Source organism: Meriones unguiculatus, chromosome 14, assembly GCF_030254825.1.
Source record: "Meriones unguiculatus strain TT.TT164.6M chromosome 14, Bangor_MerUng_6.1, whole genome shotgun sequence".
NCBI classification, from domain to species: domain Eukaryota; kingdom Metazoa; phylum Chordata; class Mammalia; order Rodentia; family Muridae; genus Meriones; species Meriones unguiculatus.
The window spans coordinates 85,015,898-85,035,225 of record NC_083361.1 but is presented as its reverse complement, the minus strand read 5'-3'; the positions used below and the strand labels follow the sequence as shown (position 1 = coordinate 85,035,225).

General features: G+C 51.0%; 1 protein-coding gene across 1 annotated transcript in view; it reads left to right on the top strand.

Moving 5' to 3' along the window:
* Positions 1 to 19,328, top strand: part of Slco2b1 (solute carrier organic anion transporter family member 2B1) — a 41,747-nt gene that overhangs the window by 11,129 nt on the left and 11,290 nt on the right. Inside the window, exons 2-7 of the mRNA XM_021656287.2 lie at positions 3,622 to 3,758; positions 4,767 to 4,904; positions 6,316 to 6,478; positions 9,148 to 9,381; positions 9,733 to 9,831; positions 12,242 to 12,432. Coding sequence (XP_021511962.2) covers positions 3,622 to 3,758; positions 4,767 to 4,904; positions 6,316 to 6,478; positions 9,148 to 9,381; positions 9,733 to 9,831; positions 12,242 to 12,432 — 962 coding nt within the window. The remainder of the gene's footprint in view (positions 1 to 3,621; positions 3,759 to 4,766; positions 4,905 to 6,315; positions 6,479 to 9,147; positions 9,382 to 9,732; positions 9,832 to 12,241; positions 12,433 to 19,328) is intronic.

Sequence of the window (19,328 nt, the reverse complement as noted above, 5' to 3'; positions counted from 1 at the left end):
CCTTGCAATGTGGCTGCAGCTAGACTGAGCACAGGCTCCTGTTCATGAGGAGCAGCCTCACACCAGAAGCTTGCACTGACCAGCTCCTAGGGAGAAGTTTGGGCTGGCAGTCCTTCAGGGGGATGACTGCTCTCAGAGCCAAGAGCACACCGCTGGATTTCCTCCCCCACCTAGAGAGTAGAGCTTCGGACTTTGTGCACCAGAAACGGACATTTCAATAACGGATATAATAAGCCAGGGGGACTTTGAGCTTTGGTGGAGGAGGCTGAGTGGAAGCTCTGGGAAGACCAAGAGTCAGGCTGCAAGTAGGAGCTCGCCTTAGGCAGGTGAGCAAAGCCCTGGGAATGAGCAGGTGAGAGGGCAGAGGGATGTGACTAACATACAGTCTGCAGTGTGTCAGGGGCCCAGGCTGAGAGCCCAGGGTCTGGCCTTGGGCTGGGGGATGCATGTTCTGAGCCAGCCCACTGCCCTTCCTTCCCTATTCTCGTTCATTCCTTGCATTTCTCTCTGAGCTGGGGCTTCAAGTCAGTGACTTCAGACCTTCCAGCTGCAGCTCGACCTGCTGTCTGGTTGACCAGGCTTTGGGGCATGCTAGCACTGTTGTCAAGGTGACCTGCTTAGGTTAGAGTGGACCAAGACAGAGAAAGGCATCTGGGCTTCCTCGTTCTGTTCAGACCTTTTTGGGGAGTGTGGAGGACCGTTGAGTTTAACATCTGGACTGAGCTGCTGGGAGTCCTTCTCAGAGGCTTGGAGATACAAGGGACACAGGGCGCGGAGCTCTGACGAGCACTTGTGCGCTGTGCGTGCATATCAAGACCTAGGTGGCTGCAGGTGGGGGGGCTGTGCCGGTGAGGGACCTGAGGTTCACAAGGTCCCCTCAGGGTCTGGGGTGGGGGCATTTGCTTTAGAGGCCCTTACCCCCTCTTCTCTAGGTGACCTCAGCAGTCTCCTCCTCTTTCCCCTTCCCAGTGGGACCCCCTCCCCATCTCCTTCCTGCCAGGTGTCACTTTCCTTTGTTTCCTCTGGATGTTTGTGCCCCAAAAGGAACTCCTCCCAGCCATACGCTTTTTCCGTTTCCTCAAATTCTTGCAGTTACTGTCTAGGCGTTTCTCTGGAGAGTTATACAAATGAAACACGAGAACATAAAAAGATGCCAGACATTACAATCAACCCGCACAGGCCTCGTCACACCTACCTGGCTGGCTACCACTGAAAAGACGGACCATAGTGTACCAGAGCAGGCGTAGAGAGACTGGAAAGTTGCTGGTGGGCTTGTAAAATGGTGCTTCTCCTCAGGCTCATTGAACAGGCCTGAGGAGGGGAAGAAACAATGCCCTTGCCTGTTCGTGCCTGCTCAAACCTAGCCAAGCCACCCCGGCAGCAGTGGGCCCTAGGCCCAGGCCAACCAGACAACAGGGCTGGTTCCAGCTGAGCCTGGAAGGGCTGCAGCAGATGGCATAATGGTTTCTCGAATGGTCAAACATAGCCCTGTCACACAACCCAGAAATTCCACCCCCCCGTCCCGAGACGTATGCCCAAGAGAGCTGCAAACGCATGTGAAACACTGCAATGACGGCTCACAATAACCCCAAATGGCCCAAGTATTTATCAGTTGATGAGGGTACAAACAAAATGTGATCTGCACATACAACGGAGTGCCATTCATCCATAGAAAGGAATGAAGTGCAGACAGATGCTACAATGTTGAGCAGCCTTGAAAATACTATTGAATTTTTCAAAATTAGTAAGAGATGACCGACCACATATTAGATTATTTCATTTATGCAAACTGTCCAGAATAGGAAACCCAGAGAGCCAGGAAGTAGATTGAGGTTTCCAGGACTGGGAAGTGACCGCTTGGTGGTTCCGGGCTTCCTGATGTGGGAAGGAAGAGTTTTGGAACTGGACAGTGGTGATTGCTGTACAGTTTTGTGAATGTACTAAAAATCCATGAATTGAGAGCCTTAAGGGTTTTTATGGTCTGCGAATTATATGTCATATCAGTCATCTTACTAATCGGAGTCACAAATACCTGACCACAAAACGACTTAGGGAAAGGCTTATTTGGTCCCATAGTCTGAGGTGCACTCAGTCACCGTGGAGAAGGTGCACCTGCGGGGCCGTGAGGCACCAGGTTGCCTTGCAACCACAGTCAGGAGACAGAGATGGTCTGGTATGCCAGTTATTTTGCTCCCTTTTTCCATTCCGATGGCAGTCAGCCCATGCAGAATGATGCCACATCATTCTGCATGGCTCCTCCTCAGTTAAATCTCTGGAACCCACCCTCCCAGACACCCTGAAAGATGTGTCTCCCAGGTGATTGTAAATCTTGTTACATTGACAGTCACAATCCACCGTGATCTGTGTTCCTAGTTCTCAGGGCTGGCGGGATGGCCCAATGGTTAAGGGGATGTACGGCTCTTGCAAAAATGTGTGAGTTCCATCCCTATCACCCACGTCAGGTAGCCCACAAGCGAGTGGAGCTCCAGCTTTAGGGAGTCCAGTGCCTCTGGCCTTTACGCGTGTACCTACACACAGGCGGGGAGCTGGAGAGATAGCTCAGGGGTTAAGATTTGCACTATTCTTCTGAAGGTCTGAGTTCTTCTCCCGGCACCCACACAGCAGCTCACGACTGTCTGGTGCTGTCTTCTGGTGTGCAGATGTACATGCAGAAAATGTACCCGTATACATAAAATACAGAAATAAATCAATCTTTAAAAAATACGCTTCAGGCTCCGAGGCACCGTGTGTGAGAAGCACAAAACCTTGGCCTGTCTAGGGTCATGATCTCAGGAGCCCTTTTTGAATTATCTCCCGGGAATGGAGATGGAATCCATAACATCAGAGGTGTTCTCGGGTCCCCAACAGGCCATGTAAAATGAAGAGAGACTGCAGCCTGTGGTGAGGGGGACATGGAACAGTGGAGGAGGCTTTCCACAGGAAATGGGGGGAAGCTCTGGTCTGTAGCTGAAAGGATGCTTTAGAGTACTGGAGAGTGAACTTCTGGGGTTTCCCCTGAGAGCCAGACACAGGAGGTCCCAGGAGATAGTAAGGAAATGTTGCCATAGTTAGTGTGAGAAAGCCACCATGGCAATGAGATCAGGGGTCCCAAACAGTTCTGCCTCCTAGGTCTGTTTGTCTAGGCAACTGGCCTGTGTCATACATTCGCAATAGCCGTGTGCTTTGATATATGACTTGCAGACATGACCCCTTGGCTCCATGGCTGCATGAATGACGCTGTCCTATGAGAGCAAGGGTATCTGTCTGCAAAAGGGAAAGCTTTTCTCCCTTGGCTCTGGACTCGACCTTGTCCCCACCCCTAGCTTAAAGCCTACACAGCTAACACATAATGTGAGGGTGCTTGTTCCAGAGCTTTCCGGGGGGGGCTGTTGCTTTTTAAGAGGTGTGCACCTGAATGGAGTGAAGAAACACATGGCCTCTCAAGAAAGTCCCTCCCGGGCTCTCACAATCAGAAAGGCTGAAGAGACCGACTCTCAGACCCTCACAGCCACCCGGGTCACCTTTTCTAGAAACAGTTTGCTTCTGAAGTCAACTCAGGTCAAGGGCCATTATCTGGGGTTTCCTCTCATCAGCTGATTGGATGTCTCACTGGGCCTGCAGGTGAGGGGCCTCAGATGCCAGACAGGAGTACCAAGGCCACAATGGGCACAGAAGACTCGCATGAAAGCAAAGCCAGCATGGAGCCTCAGGACTTCTGTGAGAATGCACAACCCCGAGGGCTGTTCCACAGCATCAAGGTATGCATATGCTGTCGGGCAAGGCAGGAAAGGGGCCGCCAAGCCCAGTCATGCAACACGGAGCAAATGTCTGCCTTCTCACTTTCTCACCTTGAGGATGGCCTCCTGGGATGAGTCAGAGAAGCTCTTAGCTTGGTTCTGGGAACAAAGACGGTGAAGCAGGGTCTTCTTGCGGAGGCTGCTATGTGTTCGTCTATAGATGATGGGGAGATGACCCTAAACTTGTGTGAATACTGGAGCCCTGGCTCCACAACAAGGGCCCTAAAGACTCGCCCAGTAGGTGTCAGAGCCTGCGAGGGTGCTGCACACCAATCTCTGTTATTGCTTCAGTGACAAGGATGGAAGTGTAGCCCTTGCACTTGTTAGGCGAGTGTTCTACCACGGAGCCCCACCCCAGCCCCCAAGATCTGAATTCCCTCGGTAATCCTAGGAGGTGTGGCCCTTGCCCTTGCACAAAGTACTGAGCAAATGTGTTAAGCTCTTAAACACATTTGCCTAAATGCTCCAAGATTCTGGTTCTTTGAAGCAAGTGTTTCTTCCTCTGGGAATTCTGCCAGCTTTTTCTGGGCAGGCTGGGTTGTTTGGGGGTGAGGTGGGGTGGGGCAGCTTGGGGAAAGCAACCGTGTGAGAATGGGTGGGATCAGGATAAAAATATAGGGGCTGGTGTTGAAAAAGAGAGAGGAAAGTCCAGCCCAACCCCTGGGGAGATGAGAGGGTCGGAAGGGCTCTGATGTTCCTGTTTTCAGTCAAGTGGGTCTGTGGTAGCACCCGGGCCCCTAAGTTCTACCTTAGCTTGTCAATGAGGCTCCATGGGCTACTCCAATTAACTAACTCTTTCTCCCTCCCTCTCTCTTTTTCCCTCCTCTCATGTATCTGGCTTCCCTGACTTTGTTTACCCATCCTCTACTCCTCGCTCGTCTTTTGACCTCACTCTCCCTCTGACCCAAACTCTGTCTCTGTCTCCCTGACTTCATGGTCCACCTGCCACCGTCACCTCTTCTCCTCCAGTTCTTTGTCCTGTGCCACAGTGTACTGCAGCTGGCACAGCTCATGATCTCTGGCTACCTCAAGAGCTCCATCTCCACAGTGGAAAAGCGCTTTGGACTGTCCAGCCAGACCTCAGGGCTGCTAGCTGCCTTCAACGAGGTACTGTTCCTAGCTCCCCGTCAGGAGTGCGCACTGAGGGAGCCCCATGCTCCCACCTCACTAGCCTCCTTTTTGCACCATAAACATTCTTCCCATGCCTGCATGCAGCCCTCAACACCGCCTGCTCCCCAAATCTTTCACAGCTTTCCTCTTACAGCATCACAACCCTGGCCTTGGGTTGAAGCCCAGAAAAGCCTCCTCCTGCCCTGGATTATCCTAGTAGGGAAAAAGAGCCAACCATCATGCCCTTAGCAGCCCTCTGCTAAGGGACATGAGATATTTTCTAGCTTGCCAGAGTTGGGTAAATACCCACCCTTCTTGTGGTTCCTTTGTGCCTTGGGTGGGTCCTGTAGCTATCGGCTGTCCCAAGAAGGAATCACAGAAAGTCACTTGTACCGTCCCAGAGAGAGGTTTGAGTTACCTCCAGGCCCCTCTCTGACTGACCTTGGAGTGACAGGAGGGAAGGATGATACTGCAGTGGAGGTCTGTCCCCAGGATGCCCTGGATCCACAGGCCCCTGCCTATGGCCCTCAGCCAGCAGGGAGAAGCTGAGCTGTGCCAATCGGATTCGGTGGAAATCAGTTCTGCTGGGCCACAGCCATCTCCCACCAGATGCTGTCTCTCTCAGGAAAGGGAAGGCTCTTCTCCCCCAAGCCCCATAAGACTTCTGTGAAAATTCTCTTCCCTGGTTAATAAGTCATATTCCTCTAGACCCAAGGCCTGGTCCACCAGCGGCACAGCGTCCCACTTCATATCTCACACGAGGAAAAGTCAATCTGTTTGGTAAATGGGAAGTGCCCTGTACCCCACAGTCAGAACCCCACCAACCCTTGTTGATACGACTCACTCCCTTTGAAACCCTGGAGTTCACCCAGCCCACCCCTAGATCCCTGGGATTATAAGTCTAAGACTTGAAATTCCAACCCTTAACCCCTGGTTTCAGACTTTCTTTGTCCCTCTCATTCTTGAGGCCCTGGAGCTCCGAATCCCTTCCCTGCCCAGCCCACTCCAGAGTGAACTTGACCACGCAGCTTTGTCCTTCCTTTTCTCCTCTGAAAAGGCAATGGGACCACTCCCTTTCCTAAGGAAGGGAAGAAGGCTCAAAGTCTGCATGGTGTCATCAGTTCAGTGTTGTGTTTGTTGCTCAAATAGGGTCTCACTGCATAGCCCAGGCTGGCCTTGAATTCCCTGCTGTCCTCCTGCCTCACTTACTCTCTGGAGTATTTGGACGGTAGGCATGAGCCATCATGCCTGGCTCAGAAGCTCCATTGCAAACATAGCCAAATGTTCTTATGCAAACCAGCCAGTCCAGTGCACACATGGAAACACTGAAGTTAGCCGCAGAAAGAATGATATAGGCCGTCAGTCTCCGACTCTGCCCCGCTTTGACTGACATTTCCTCCCTTTGCAGGTAGGGAATACATCCTTGATCTTGTTCGTGAGTTACTTCGGCAGCCGAGTACACAGACCCCGTGTGATTGGCTGTGGGGCTTTCGTGGTGGCGCTGGCAGGCTTGCTCATGGCGCTCCCACACTTCATCTCGGAACCATACCGCTATGACCACAGCGGCCCTGGTGAGAGAATGGGCAAGAGATGACTGAGGAACTTCAGTCCTGAGTAAGGGGTCTATTCCCAAGCCTGCTTCCAGGATGGGTATCACTGTCCAGTGGCCCTGATGGTCCACCCTTCCTCACCCCAGTTCCTGTTAGGAAGGGTAGCTGCAGGGCAGAGGTCAAATCTTCTAGTCTTCCCTGGGCAAGGGAATACTCAGATGTCTCTGTGGAGTTTTGAGGTGGGAGTGAATTTCTGACATAGCCTGCTTTAGGGCCTGGCACACAGACACCCTTAGGAGGAGTCTGTAGAATAAAATGGCAGCATTGTCCAGTGCTTCCTGGATGCCGCACATAGTTTGAAGCATTTTGTGTTTGTGCATTTGATTCTCATTCAAGACAGAGGAGCCAGGCTTGGAGGAACACATTAGCAGTTGGAAGGTAGAAGCAGAATGATATGGGGTTCTAGGCCATCCAGAGGCCAGCCTGAAATGCCTGAGACCCTGTCTTATGAAGAAGAAGAAGAAGAAGAAGAAGAAGAAGAAGAAGAAGAAGAAGAAGAAGAATCAATGCTTAAATGAGTAGATGAATATAGTAAAAAAATAATAATAATAATAAGATTTTGTTGAGAGCCCATATGAAAATTAAAATGTCCCTTAGAGCAAGCAGCCTGAGTATTCACTTTCCTCTCCTCATGCATCCATCCACACATCTATCCATCCATCCATCCATCCATCCATCCATCCATCTATCCATCCATCCATCCACTAATTCATCCATCCAAAGGTTCATGAAGCAAATCTATAATACTACCTACTCAGTACCCAGCCCCTCAGGGCATTCAGCCTTCTCTCCAGGAGGCTCCTTGGAGAGGAGAGAAACAGACAGAAAACGTAGCATGCCAGTTTCCTCTCTGAGATGCTAAGACCTGGAGAAGCATGAAGCAGACAAATCCTGGAAATTTTAGGGTGGAGTGAGTATAGCAATTCTACCTAGGATTGCTTAGGAAACAGGGAGAGGAAGCCATTGGACCCCTGGGTAGGGGAAGAACACCGAGAGCTGGAAGGAACTAACAAAAGGCTAGAGGAAGTGGCTGGGAGAAAAGGTAACATTTCAGGGCATGGGGTGGGGTGTGAACAGGGTCCCCCAAAGTGAAAATGAGCAGAGAACATGAAGGAGACAGAGAGCCAAGCTTTGTGGCTCCTACCTATCATCCTAGCACCCAAAAGACAGAGGCAGGTGGATTGCCACACTTTGAGGTCATCCTGGGGTACATAGTTTCAGGCTGCTCAGGCTTCATAGTGAGCTCTTTTCTCACATTAAAAAAAAATGCTGAGTGGGTATCTAGAGCGGAGAGGACAGCTATCAACAGGGCATCTTAGGATGCTGAAAGTAATACTTCCCCGTGTGTCTTTGCCCAGAACGTCCACTTTAACAGAGATTTTTCTGTGCAAGGTCACATTTTGTCCTCATTGCTGGCTCTTCTCTGGTAGGAGCCTCAGCATTCGCAAGATCAGCTCAAAGGTCACCAGGACTCTAAGCTCCAAACCCTCCCCCAACTCTGACATGCACTGCTCTTTCCTCAGTTTATCCTTTCTGCAATAATCATGCAGCTGGGTGAGAGGCCAGGCCGTCTGCAAGATCCTGGAGACCCTGGGTTGGGAAGAGCAAATGTGACCTCTAGGATAACTACTGAATTTAGCATCTGCTGGGAACTAGCCAGGGGCACTGCTCACCACCCCATCAATGTCCCCATGGGGCAGAGGTCACCACTATTGCCTCATGGCCTCGAGGCCAAAGAGGGAAATGCAAGTCCGTGTCCACAGCTAGAACCATACCTGGAGCCTACTCAGAACTATTCTGCATTTTAAGCTTCTAATGTCTAGAGAACACCAGCTCTGAGAGACTTATTTGAGGGCTGAGGGCCAGAGAGGCCAGGGTCACACAGGAACAGCTACTGATGACAGCCACTGAGAACTTTGGTTGCTTTGTTCTTTCCAGTACCAAGGTGTGGCTCTCTGCGTTAGCTTGACACCTCTGAGTCACTGCTGTCACAGAGAAGGCTGACTGAGAAGGCCACTTCTCCACATCGGGGATAATAATAGGATGAGGGTCTCTTTACGTTTGCTCACCAAATATTGGCTAAGGAATAAATATCTGGTACTAAATTAAGAAAATGTCCTTTTCTGCACTCTGGATCCTGAACTGACACAGTTCCCTCCCTAAAGTGAAATGCCAAGGCTCCTGGTCTGGGTCCTTCCTGCTCCTCCCAGCTCTGCCTATAGCCCTGGCCTGACCCTACCTTGACTCCCTATTTGGAACATCTCATTCCACCAGCCCTGTGCCCTTTGGAGGCCCTGGGTTTGTCCTACTGTGAACTCTCCCAGGAATATCCTTCCCTTTCTTTCTTTCTGGAAAAAATCTTATTTGTCATTCTCCACCCAGTTCAAATTCTACTTTTTTTTTTTTTTTTGGGACACCACTGCCCAAGAGTCACCACTGTCATGACCCTTCTGAATGCCCCTACTCAGAAAAGTGACCTGTAGCAGGTTAAGGACAGCAATTATGAAGCCAGACTGTGAGGCCCAGTTAGTTGACATGCATCTGGTCTGTGAGCCTTAGATTTTTGGGAGATCAAATGAGTTCCTTACATTTGGTGAGTATTGGTCATGTTTCTTATCGTCTTCTCCCAGAAGATAGGTCACAGGACTTTGATGCATCCCTGTGCCTGCCCACGACTGTGGCTCCGGCCTCCACCCTCTCCAATGACAGCTGTTCCAGCCGCACAGAAGCCAAGCATCTGACCATGGTGGGGATCATGTTCACAGCACAGACCCTGCTCGGCATAGGCAGTGTGCCCATACAGCCCTTTGGTGTCTCCTATATTGATGACTTTGCCCACCACAGCAACTCACCCCTCTACCTTGGTAAGGATGGTCTCTTCCGCTTAAGTTCTGAGAGAGGGGCCGGGGCCAGGCAGGAGGAAGAGAGGTCCAGCAAGAGGATGGGCCAAGAGAAATGTGGAGAATCCCTGAATTGCTCCCCAGTCCTGACCAGGAGACACAACTGCTCTTGCCAGGGAAGACTGGGCAGGCAGAGACCCACTCAGGGCAGGCAGAGACCCACTGAGGGTGGTCACAGACCCACTGAGAGTAGGTAGGGACCCGCTAAGGATTGGCAGGGACCCAGGAAGGTATGCAGTGACCTACTGAAGATAGGCAGAGAGATGCCGAGGGCAGGCGGTGCCAGGGTAGTCTCACCAAAGCACTGTATTGCAGGAATCCTGTTTGCAGCAACCACCATGGGGCCTGCCGTGGCCTATGGGATGGGCAGCCTCATGCTCCGCCTTTATGTGGACATTGACCGGATGCCAGAAGGTGAGCCTGGGGTGTTCACTCATCCTCAGGGATGCACACACTCTGTAACTGATCGCTGGTCTTACCGAGAGGCACGAAATCCAGGAACCCACATGGGAACTGCAGCAGCAACCCTGACCATGGAGGAGCCTTTTCTTCCCACTTTCTGGGCCTCAGTTTCCTCGTGCTTGAGATAATCTCTATCCTCCTGTCCCCCATGACTGTCACCATATCCAGTGAAGTGTCAGAGATAAACTGTAAAGTGAAGAGCTGTGCCCTCCGTCACCATCCTACCTTGTCACATACACTGTCCCCCAGGCACAGGTGAACTGTTGACAGATAGTAAAATATACCCTCTTAGCCGGTAGGGAGCACCATCTCCGGGGGGCGGGGAGGGGAGGAAGCTTTCTAAGGCCAGGGCCATAGCATGCTGAGAACTTGGAGCAGAGCTCAATGCTCGTGTGTTCCCTTGGGCCTCTCTCAGCTGAGACATGGCCTGGGGGACCCTTTTAGCCAAGAGACTACCTCAGAGTCTGAGAAACTTTTGGAGGTGTCCCTTGGGAAATTGTGCTCTCAGAATCATCTGGAGATCAGAGTGGGTCAAGAAGTCTGGCTAAACCTTGGTCTGAAAGAGGCCGGGAAGGTGTGCTGGGTCCAGAGAGCTCTGGATGTCTGCATGCGCAGGGAGCTGGGAGATTCCGGGGATGGGGGACGGTGTTCTGTTGGAGCAGGTTACTGTGGTGTCTTAGCTGCCTGGATGTCACAGCAGCATGAGTGCCAGGCATGCCTTCTGCATCCAACTACTCAAAGTCCCGTCTCTCACTCGGGGATTTTCTAGCAGGTCCTAGAAGCCACCTGGGTGATGATCCTCTAGCTTTTTCCCATGGGTTCTCTGAGCCGAAACAGGTCTGGACAGTTCTGCCCACCGCCCCCAGTGACAGTTCTGCCCATCTCTCTTCCTTCTAGAACACTGGGCCCCAACACTGGACCTGGGCTCCGATACCCGCCTCTTGATACCCTGAGAGAAAGGCCCTGAAAGTTGGGGTGGCCTAGGTTTTCCCAGCCACCTCCACTTGGGAGGAAGTCTCTGTCATTGTTGCTACCATCTTGGCACAGGGTAGACGTCTCTGAGCCGCCTCCCAGGTTCTTCTTTCTTCATGGGGAATTTGAAGGGCGGGTGGTTTCTGCCTGCTGCAGGCACAGACTAGCAAGTGCACAGAAGGAGCTTGGCTCCCTCTAGTCTGGCTGAGGACCAAGGCAGACGAGAAACAAGGAAGGCACTGAGTGCCATCAGTGGAGGAGCCGCGCCCGTCGTGGCCCTGGAGGTGCATCTGCCAAGTGCCAGCTGTGCCCTCTAGCTCCTGCCCAGAGAAGCTCAGACTCCAACGCCCAGAGGACAGGTTGTGTGAGCCGCTGGCTGGTGCCGCTCTTGGAGACTTGTATTTTTATACAAGTACCTGTGAGGTTGAGGTGTTGTGTGACTTTTCCTGGAGAGAAGCGAGCAAGCATCTTTTCACCCCAGATAGGGCAATGATGACAGACCAAAGATACAATTCCATCTTAGGCGAGCTTGGTGAGCCAGTGACTTTGTTGGGGTTACTTACAGAGGCATGGGGGACTCAAGGGTATCGCTGAGAGGCCCACCACAGTGCAGGTGATAGCGCACTGTGTCCCTGCGGGCCCCTGCCCAGCTTGCAGATGGTCCCATCAGTGTCGTGTTCTAATTAGAACAGGTAAGGGGCCCAAACCATGGCATTAGGACTTATGAAAGGAACACATTCCTTAGCCCCCTCCCCGCCCCCAACCCTGTGGTCATCTGAAGCGGGTCTTCAGTAAGGCCAAATGCTTCCATTAAACAGTCTCACTTGTTTTAAACATGGCCTGGAGACAGCAGCAACTCCGCCTTCATTTGATTTGGTAATAACGCTTTGTCTAACAGTAGAAATTGCAATAGGACGGAGAAGAGGAACACGTGCCTATAAAATGAACAACTCGTGAAGTGCTTTTCATGCCTGTCTTTTGTAGATTTTGTTTGTTTTCTGAAACAGGGTCTTATGTAGCCCAGACTGGCTTCAAACTAAATGCTTAGCCAAGAGCAACCTTGAATTTTTGATCCTACTGCTTCCATTTCCAAAGTGCTCAGCCTGGATTTTTAAATTTTTAATAAAATTTACTTGTTTTAGCTTTACACACACACACACACACACACACACACACACACACATTAGTTTCTGTACAAAACTTTAATTACCGATGCTATTAATATCTGTATGTCACAGTGGAATAAACTGAGACACAGAGATTAATTAGCTGCCCAAGGTTTAAGTTATCACTGGATCCAGTACTCCATTGGTGTAGTGGTTGGAGGTTCTCAGAGGTAGAAATGACAGCCAGCTGTGACACTAATGTCATCGTGGTTTTTCTCTTCCAGGAGGTATCAACTTGACCTCAAAAGACCCCCGATGGGTGGGCGCCTGGTGGCTGGGCTTCCTCATCTCTGCAGGACTGGTGGTGCTGGCTGCCATCCCCTACTTCTTCTTCCCCAAGGATATGCCCAAGGAGAAACGTGAGCTTCACTTCAGGCGGAAGGTCTTGGCCAGTGCAGCCTCGATGCTCAGCAAGGTAAGCGCCCTCCATGTTCTGGCACCAACTCAGGCTCCAGATCCCACCAGCAGGGGCCAGACTCACAAAGCCTTTGCTGGCTTCAGGACTCAAGGTTACCCTTGGGAAAACAGGGAGCAAGGACTCTCTTTGGCTGCTTTGCCGGGTGCTGGGTGCGGAAGGAGTGGAGAGAGGCCACAGAGGCCATGATGGCCATGCTGGGAGCAGGCAGCAGAGCACCAGTGGGCAAGGAATGCGATAGGCACAGGCTCTGCTGCCCTGAGACAGGGCTTGCCCAAAAGTGGGCTTATCCTGCAGTGGTGGTTCCCAGAGACAGTGAATGACTGGGCTGACAGTGCTTGAAGGTAAGGGGAAGGTTTGGAATCTCATCAGGCCAAGATTCAAATTCTCAGAACCTGGAGAGGAGTCCTGGGAAGGAGGAGTGTCACTTAGGAGCACAAGAGGCTGTGAGGCTGTTGACAGATGCCTCTGAGTTGGGCTCTGTGTTTGGACAGAGCACACTAGGGGAGGGTGGCTGTCTGTCGTGTACCTTTACAGCAAGTCACTCCCCTGTGCTTGCTGTCGTGTGTGGAGTGTATACGGTGCAGAGGCCAGATTCCTGGAGCACTGATCCAATTGCCTTGGGTTCTGAGAATGTGCAGCCCTGGCTGCTGTGGTTCCTAGAGTCGGCTTTTGAGAGCTATGTGCTGTGAAGCCTCGAGACGCTGGTCTTGATTGTGTGCCGTCTGGCTGTCTGCATCTGCCTCGTCAGCTCACAGGGTTCTGGGAGGAGAGGAGCTGAGAGGTTCTTAAGAAAAGATTGAAGGCTGAGAACATGGTGATCTGCTTCCAGCAGCTCTTGGGCAATAAATATTGATGTGGGAAGAATCGATCCTCCGCCTCCGCCTCCTCCTCCACCTCCTCGAGGCTTCCAGGGCTAGGCTTGCAGTAAGGTTGGCTGGCTTGGCCCACTCGGGTCACTAATAAAGAGCCCGGAGAAGGGGCCCACTTGGGTCACTAATAAAGAGCCCGGAGAAGGGGCCCACTCGGTAAGACTGGCTGCTCCATCCTGCAGCGTCTGTCCTGCAGGTCAAAGCTGGTCTGTATGGGAAATCTTTTCAGACATCTCCCAGACGTAGGGCCCAGGACCTATCTGCACAGGAGGCCATGGCTACGTCAAACAGTCCAACAGAGGCATCATCTCACACGGTTGCCCGGTGTGGACATTTCTCAGGTTTCACTGTTGTCATCACAATGCACAGTAGTCCTCTTGAACTGGCTCCTTCTGTGGCTCTGCAGTTTGTATGTCCCTTGCAGCAACCCCCAGTTTCCTGCCAGCCCCTAGGAACCACCACTGCACCCTCGCTTCCCTGAGTTCCAGTTCCTTAGACTCCACCTACACACATCTGTCCGCCTCCAGCATCTTACACTTAATGCAATGCACTCCGTATCCATCCACTGTTCTGACAAATGAAAGAGCGTTATTCCTTGCTAAAAATAGTACTCGCTGGCCCAGCAGTTAAGAGCGCTGGCTGCTCTTCCAGGGGACCTGGGTTCAATTCCCAGTGACCACATGGCGACTCACAAGTGCCTGTAACTCCAGTTCCAGGGGATCCACAGCCTCACACAGACATAAATGCAGACAAAACACCAAAGCACATGAAATAAAGAAAGAAAAAGAAGAGTACTCACAAGGTCTTCATCCGTTCACCGGCTGAGGACCGTTGGGAGACGCTCGGGCTGACTGTTGGTCTCAGTGATTGTGAGTCATGTGCAGTGAGCACGAGCATGCGGCCTTCCCCAACACTAGACGCCGTTGATTCACCTGCCTGTTTACTTTTGAGATTCTGATAAACCTAGGACTGTGAGTATGCTGGGCAAGCACTGCACCACTGAGCCAGATCCCCAACCCTGTGTTCTCCCTTTTATTTTTCTTTCTGAGACAAGGCTCTGTGTGTTTCGGGGTCATTACATAGCCAAAGAGGACCACGAACTCCTGATTCTCCTACCTCCACTACCCGCGTGCTAGGAACACAGGAGTGGGCACCACACCCAGGTTATGTGGTAGTGGGGCTTGAACCCAGGACTTCATGAATGCTCTGCAAGCACTGTTCTGGCTGAGCTGCAGCCCCAGCCCTATTTTTGGGTTTTGTGAGTCAACACCATACTTTTTGGCTTAATGACTACACAAATTCACATTCCCAGTGATGTGCAACGGTTCCCCTCCTACAGCACCTCACCAGCGCTCTTTTGCCAGCCGCTCTAACCGGAGCGAGGGCACTGACCACCATGTTTCTTCCTTGCTTTTCAAAATCTTCCTTCGTTATGTCCTGGAGAGAGTTTGAGGCAGCTCCCACCAAAGCCAGGTCTGGTGCTAGGTAAAACAGCAGGAATTAAGTTGGCATGTGTAATGTTCTTCGTGTCCCTGCGGGGTCCTGTGTGTGCAGCACCTCACTTACTCCCTGCCGCCTGCTGCTCTGTTTACCCTTGAGGCACTTGGGTTGCCGAGAATGAGTAGCGTGGTCACATGGCTTGTAAATGCCACCGAGGTTCAGTTCCAGGAAAACCCATTGCTGTGCACTCTCTCAACTGATCAATCAGGATGAAAGAGCAGCAGAAACGTGAACAGGAGCAAAGGTCCGTGGAAGGACAGAGTTGTGTGTCAATACATGAGTGGAAAGATCAACTAGAGATGCGTGAGCCACTCATTTGACTCGGCGCTTCTGGCGGGCTGCCACCAGAACCCCACCAGAAGAAGCCGAAGGCCATGGTGCCCTGACGCTCTGCCCACCCCCTTAGAGGGCCACCAGCTCTCAGGTTGCTCTCTGTGATAACACGGGTAGGCAGTGAGAGCCGACAAGGAGTCCTTTATGAACTGACATCCCAGGACGAAGCCTTCCAGGACCTCAGCTGTCCCCTAAGATAGCTTCAGGATGGCTGGGGATCCACAGCAAGTCCTGTTTCACAGCATGCATGTCCTGTGGGCTTGCAGCTGTCAGCACCAAGCCCCTAAGAGAGGAAGTTCTACCAGGCTTGCTGACCTGGACAAACCGCAGGCCAGATGGGCCATCCTAAGGCCCTGCTTTGAGCAGCGCAGTGCTTCCTGTCTGAGGAACCACTATTAGTCAGCAGTTCTCAAAACAGATGTGGGTTGAAAGGTAGAAACAATTTGGGGGTGTATGAACCTGGGACTGTAGGAGCTCTTGACGCCTCCATAAAGTCCCCGTCCCTTCTTCTGGCCATAGACCACCAAGGTCTGGCCACAGTCTGTTAGTTGTCCCGTTCTTCCCCAGGGAGCACTGTCTTAGTCAGGTTGCCGAGGTGCCCACAGTCTGTTCTGATGCACACTCTGTCCACCTCCACACCTCAGGTCATACTGTGGCCCGTTCCGTCACCCCTCCTTCCAGCCACACTCCTCTCTGAACACCTCTTCTGAGACCCTCCCCACCCCTAGGCCCCCGCCACCACCCAGACAGATCTGTCTCTTTCTCCTGTCCCCAAACCCTTTCCACAATATGTGCCATGGGTGGCAGAGAAGCTGACTTTGGTGGTCTGCTCTACCGGGTCTTCTTGGTGGGTAACATTTCCCATTCAGTGTTGTCCTCTGCCCGACGAGCGCAGACAGACCGTGCCTGAACCGAAATGACAGGGCGGATACGAAAGTGTAGTGAACCTGGCAGCAATGTGCAGGGTGCAGGTAACACTGTGACCTGGGCACGAAGAACACAAGATTCTGCTTGCTCTCAAGGGCGAGCCCGCCCCTCCCTGGTGAGAAATGTAGGGAAGTTGTCTGTCTGTGGCATCTACTACTTTCTTCTACTCCTGGCCTCTTTCCTCAGCTGTCCAGGCCCTTCCCCCTGGCCACTGTGGTTAGGGCCAAGAAAGAAAAAGTACCTTGGTCTATGACAGCATGTCCAAAAGAATTACCAGACAGGTCATGTGTGTGATGCTGAAGTCTCTAGTAGTTTCAGCCAAAAGTCAATTAAATTTATTTTAATAACAAATTTGGACTGAGCATAATGTCACAGGCTTGTAATCTTAGCACTGGAGACACAGAAGGAGTTTGAAGTCAGCTGTCTGTGGTAGCTCATGCCTGTAATCCCAGTATTCTGGCAGCTGAGGCGGGAGGATAAACCATGAGTTAAAGGCATGATAAGCTCTAGGCCAGCCCGAGCTACATGGTGAGATTCTGTTTCAGAAATTTTAAAAGGAGTTTGAGGTCAGCTTCAGTCAGCCTGGACCACATGAGCCCTGACTCAGAAGAAAAAAAAAAAAAAAAGCATGCATACACACATGTCTAAAAATTCCGATTTGGCATATAACATAAAAAGTTTATTGCTACATCTTGAAAATCCAATATATATTTTACACTTGTGACACTTGTGGCATGTTTTAGTTGGCCATATCTCAAGTGCTTCGTCACTGCATGTGAGTGGTGGCTGCTGGTTAGATATGTGACTATAGCATGTCCAACCTGCCGCCCAGAGGCCACGCTAACCCCGGAGAGCCTTGACTGCAACCCAACACAAACCCTCAGCTCTTACTTGTAGCACTTTCTAGTGCTGCAACACTCCTTCTCAGAGCATGTTTGCTCACCTGTGAAGAAGCAGAGGCCTGCCCACACCCTGCCCTTTGCAGATCCCGAGGAGGGCAGAACACATGAGCAGCCCCGAGCCCACACACCTGAGGCCTGGCATCTCACAGCATCTCGCTCAGTTCTGCTCGCTCCTGGGGAGCACTGTAACTCACTGCTGGATGCTGAACCATCCTGGTCTGGGGGCTTCCTTCAAGTGTGGCAGCATCTCTTTTCGCTGTTCTTGTTTTTCTCCCAGGAGCTTGGCATTGGCTGCAGCAGCTGGTTAGAGCCATCCACAGCTCTTCTTTCAGTGGAGCTTCATCAGATATGGTTTTGCTTCAGGCCCCTGTAGTGAGGACTACAGCTCAGACAGGGAGCAAGATAAACACGGTGCCTGCTTACAGCTTATGCAGAACCCTGTCCAGCAGTGAACGAGAGACCCAGAACAGGTTTTGACTCACACCCGAGTGACTAGATATTGATTTCATTTCTATAGAAATTGATTTAACTTCTGTTCTGAATTCCCAGCCTCCCAGGTAATTCTGAAAGTCAACCTTATTTTTTCTCATGGCTCCCCCACTAAGGTCAAGCAAATCCTGTCATTCACCGTCACTACACACCACAGAGGCCTCAGCTCTACCTACAAGGCAAAGCATCAGCTGACCCTGGTCACGATGGCAATGCTCACCTGCCACTCTGGCCCATATGGTTCCATATGCTTGGAACAGAGGACAAGAACGATATGGCCAGGAATTTGGGAAGTCTGCCTCTGTGTGTCAGGTCTGTCAGTACACGGCTTTCTGCAACCAACAGAGGCTGAAGGCTGCTTGTTGCCTGCCTCATGCTTATTTCCTGCCACAGTCTCATTTCTGTTCTTCCTCACTGGGAGAATGGCAAAACCCATTAATGCTTTCTACCCTGCCACCCAAAGCCAGGCCAGAAAACCCAACCAAAGCTGTGCCCAGCTAAAACATAAGATGGAAATGCAAAGACCCAAGGAAGATGGCACGACTGGATTAATATTTGAATGAATTGCATGCTGGGACAGGTCAGACTTTGGCAGCCAGTGCAGGAGTGAGATGGGCAGCTTGGACATGAGTTCTGTATAGAGGTGACCCACGCAAGCATTAAAGTCTCTTGAAAAAAAAATGTGATGGGAAACTGGAGCACAGTGGTTCATGCCTGTGATCTTAGCACTTGGTAGCAGAGGCAGGAGGATAGCTTTGCCACATTTTGAGGTCAAACTGGTGAGTTCCAAGCAAGTCAGCTTTACAAAGTGGACCCTGTCTCAAAAAGAAGAAAAGAGAAACGAGTTGAGAAGTAGGTGTCAGTCTTAAGCACTGAGAAGCCTACTCTCTCAGCCCACAAACTTAGCTCCAGAGAACTGGCTTCTCCTTACACTGGGCCAAAGTCTTTTTCCCTCAAGTTGCTGGCTACTGACATCAGACCCACAGTCACCATAGGGTCTTATCACGTTGGGTAGTAAGAGTGACAAAGATGTTGCTAAAGGTCATGGTGACATTGACAAAGGATGCTAGTGGCAGTGGGATACATAGCTTTGGTGATACGTTCCAATTTAATTTCCTGTTGATGTAATGAACACCTCAAACGAAAGCAACTTGGAAAGGAAAGGATTACAGTCCATCCTTGATGGAAGTCAGAGCAGAAACTCAAGGAGAGCTTTCCAATGGGGAAATTCTTGAAGTGATAAATCATGGAAGAATGCTGCTCAGGGGACTTTTTCCAGGCTTGTGTTCAACTACCTTCCTATGCAGCCTGGGCCCACTTGCTTAGGCGTACTGCCACCCACCGTGGGCCAGTGCCTCCTATGTCAACTGGCAATCAAGAAAACGACGCACAGACATGTCCATAGGCTAATCAGATGAAGACATTTCTTCAGTTGAGGTTCAGTTGGAGCATGTCAAGTTGATAACCAAGATTAGTCATCACATAGTATCAGTGACATTGATAATGATGTCAGCAATGGAAGTATTATTGGGGACTGAAATGGTGATAAGACTGGGGGTTGATGATGTCTCTTTGGTGACATTAGTCTTTTTGTGCTTGAGGTGAGGTTGGTGTCATTGACACTGATGAAGACTATTATATTAAAGGTAAGGATGATGATGTTATAATCACAGTGTTGCAGTGATTCTGAAGAGATGGGTAACAATGATAATGACAGACAACCTATGCCTAGGACAGAGGCAATGATAATCATGATAATGATAATGATGATAGTATCATCATGAATAAATCGGTCATCTAACTGGTTGCGAAGATAGCACTGAAAGCCTAGGGATATTAGGACTGACCTTAACTGTGGCTTAACTGTCCCCAG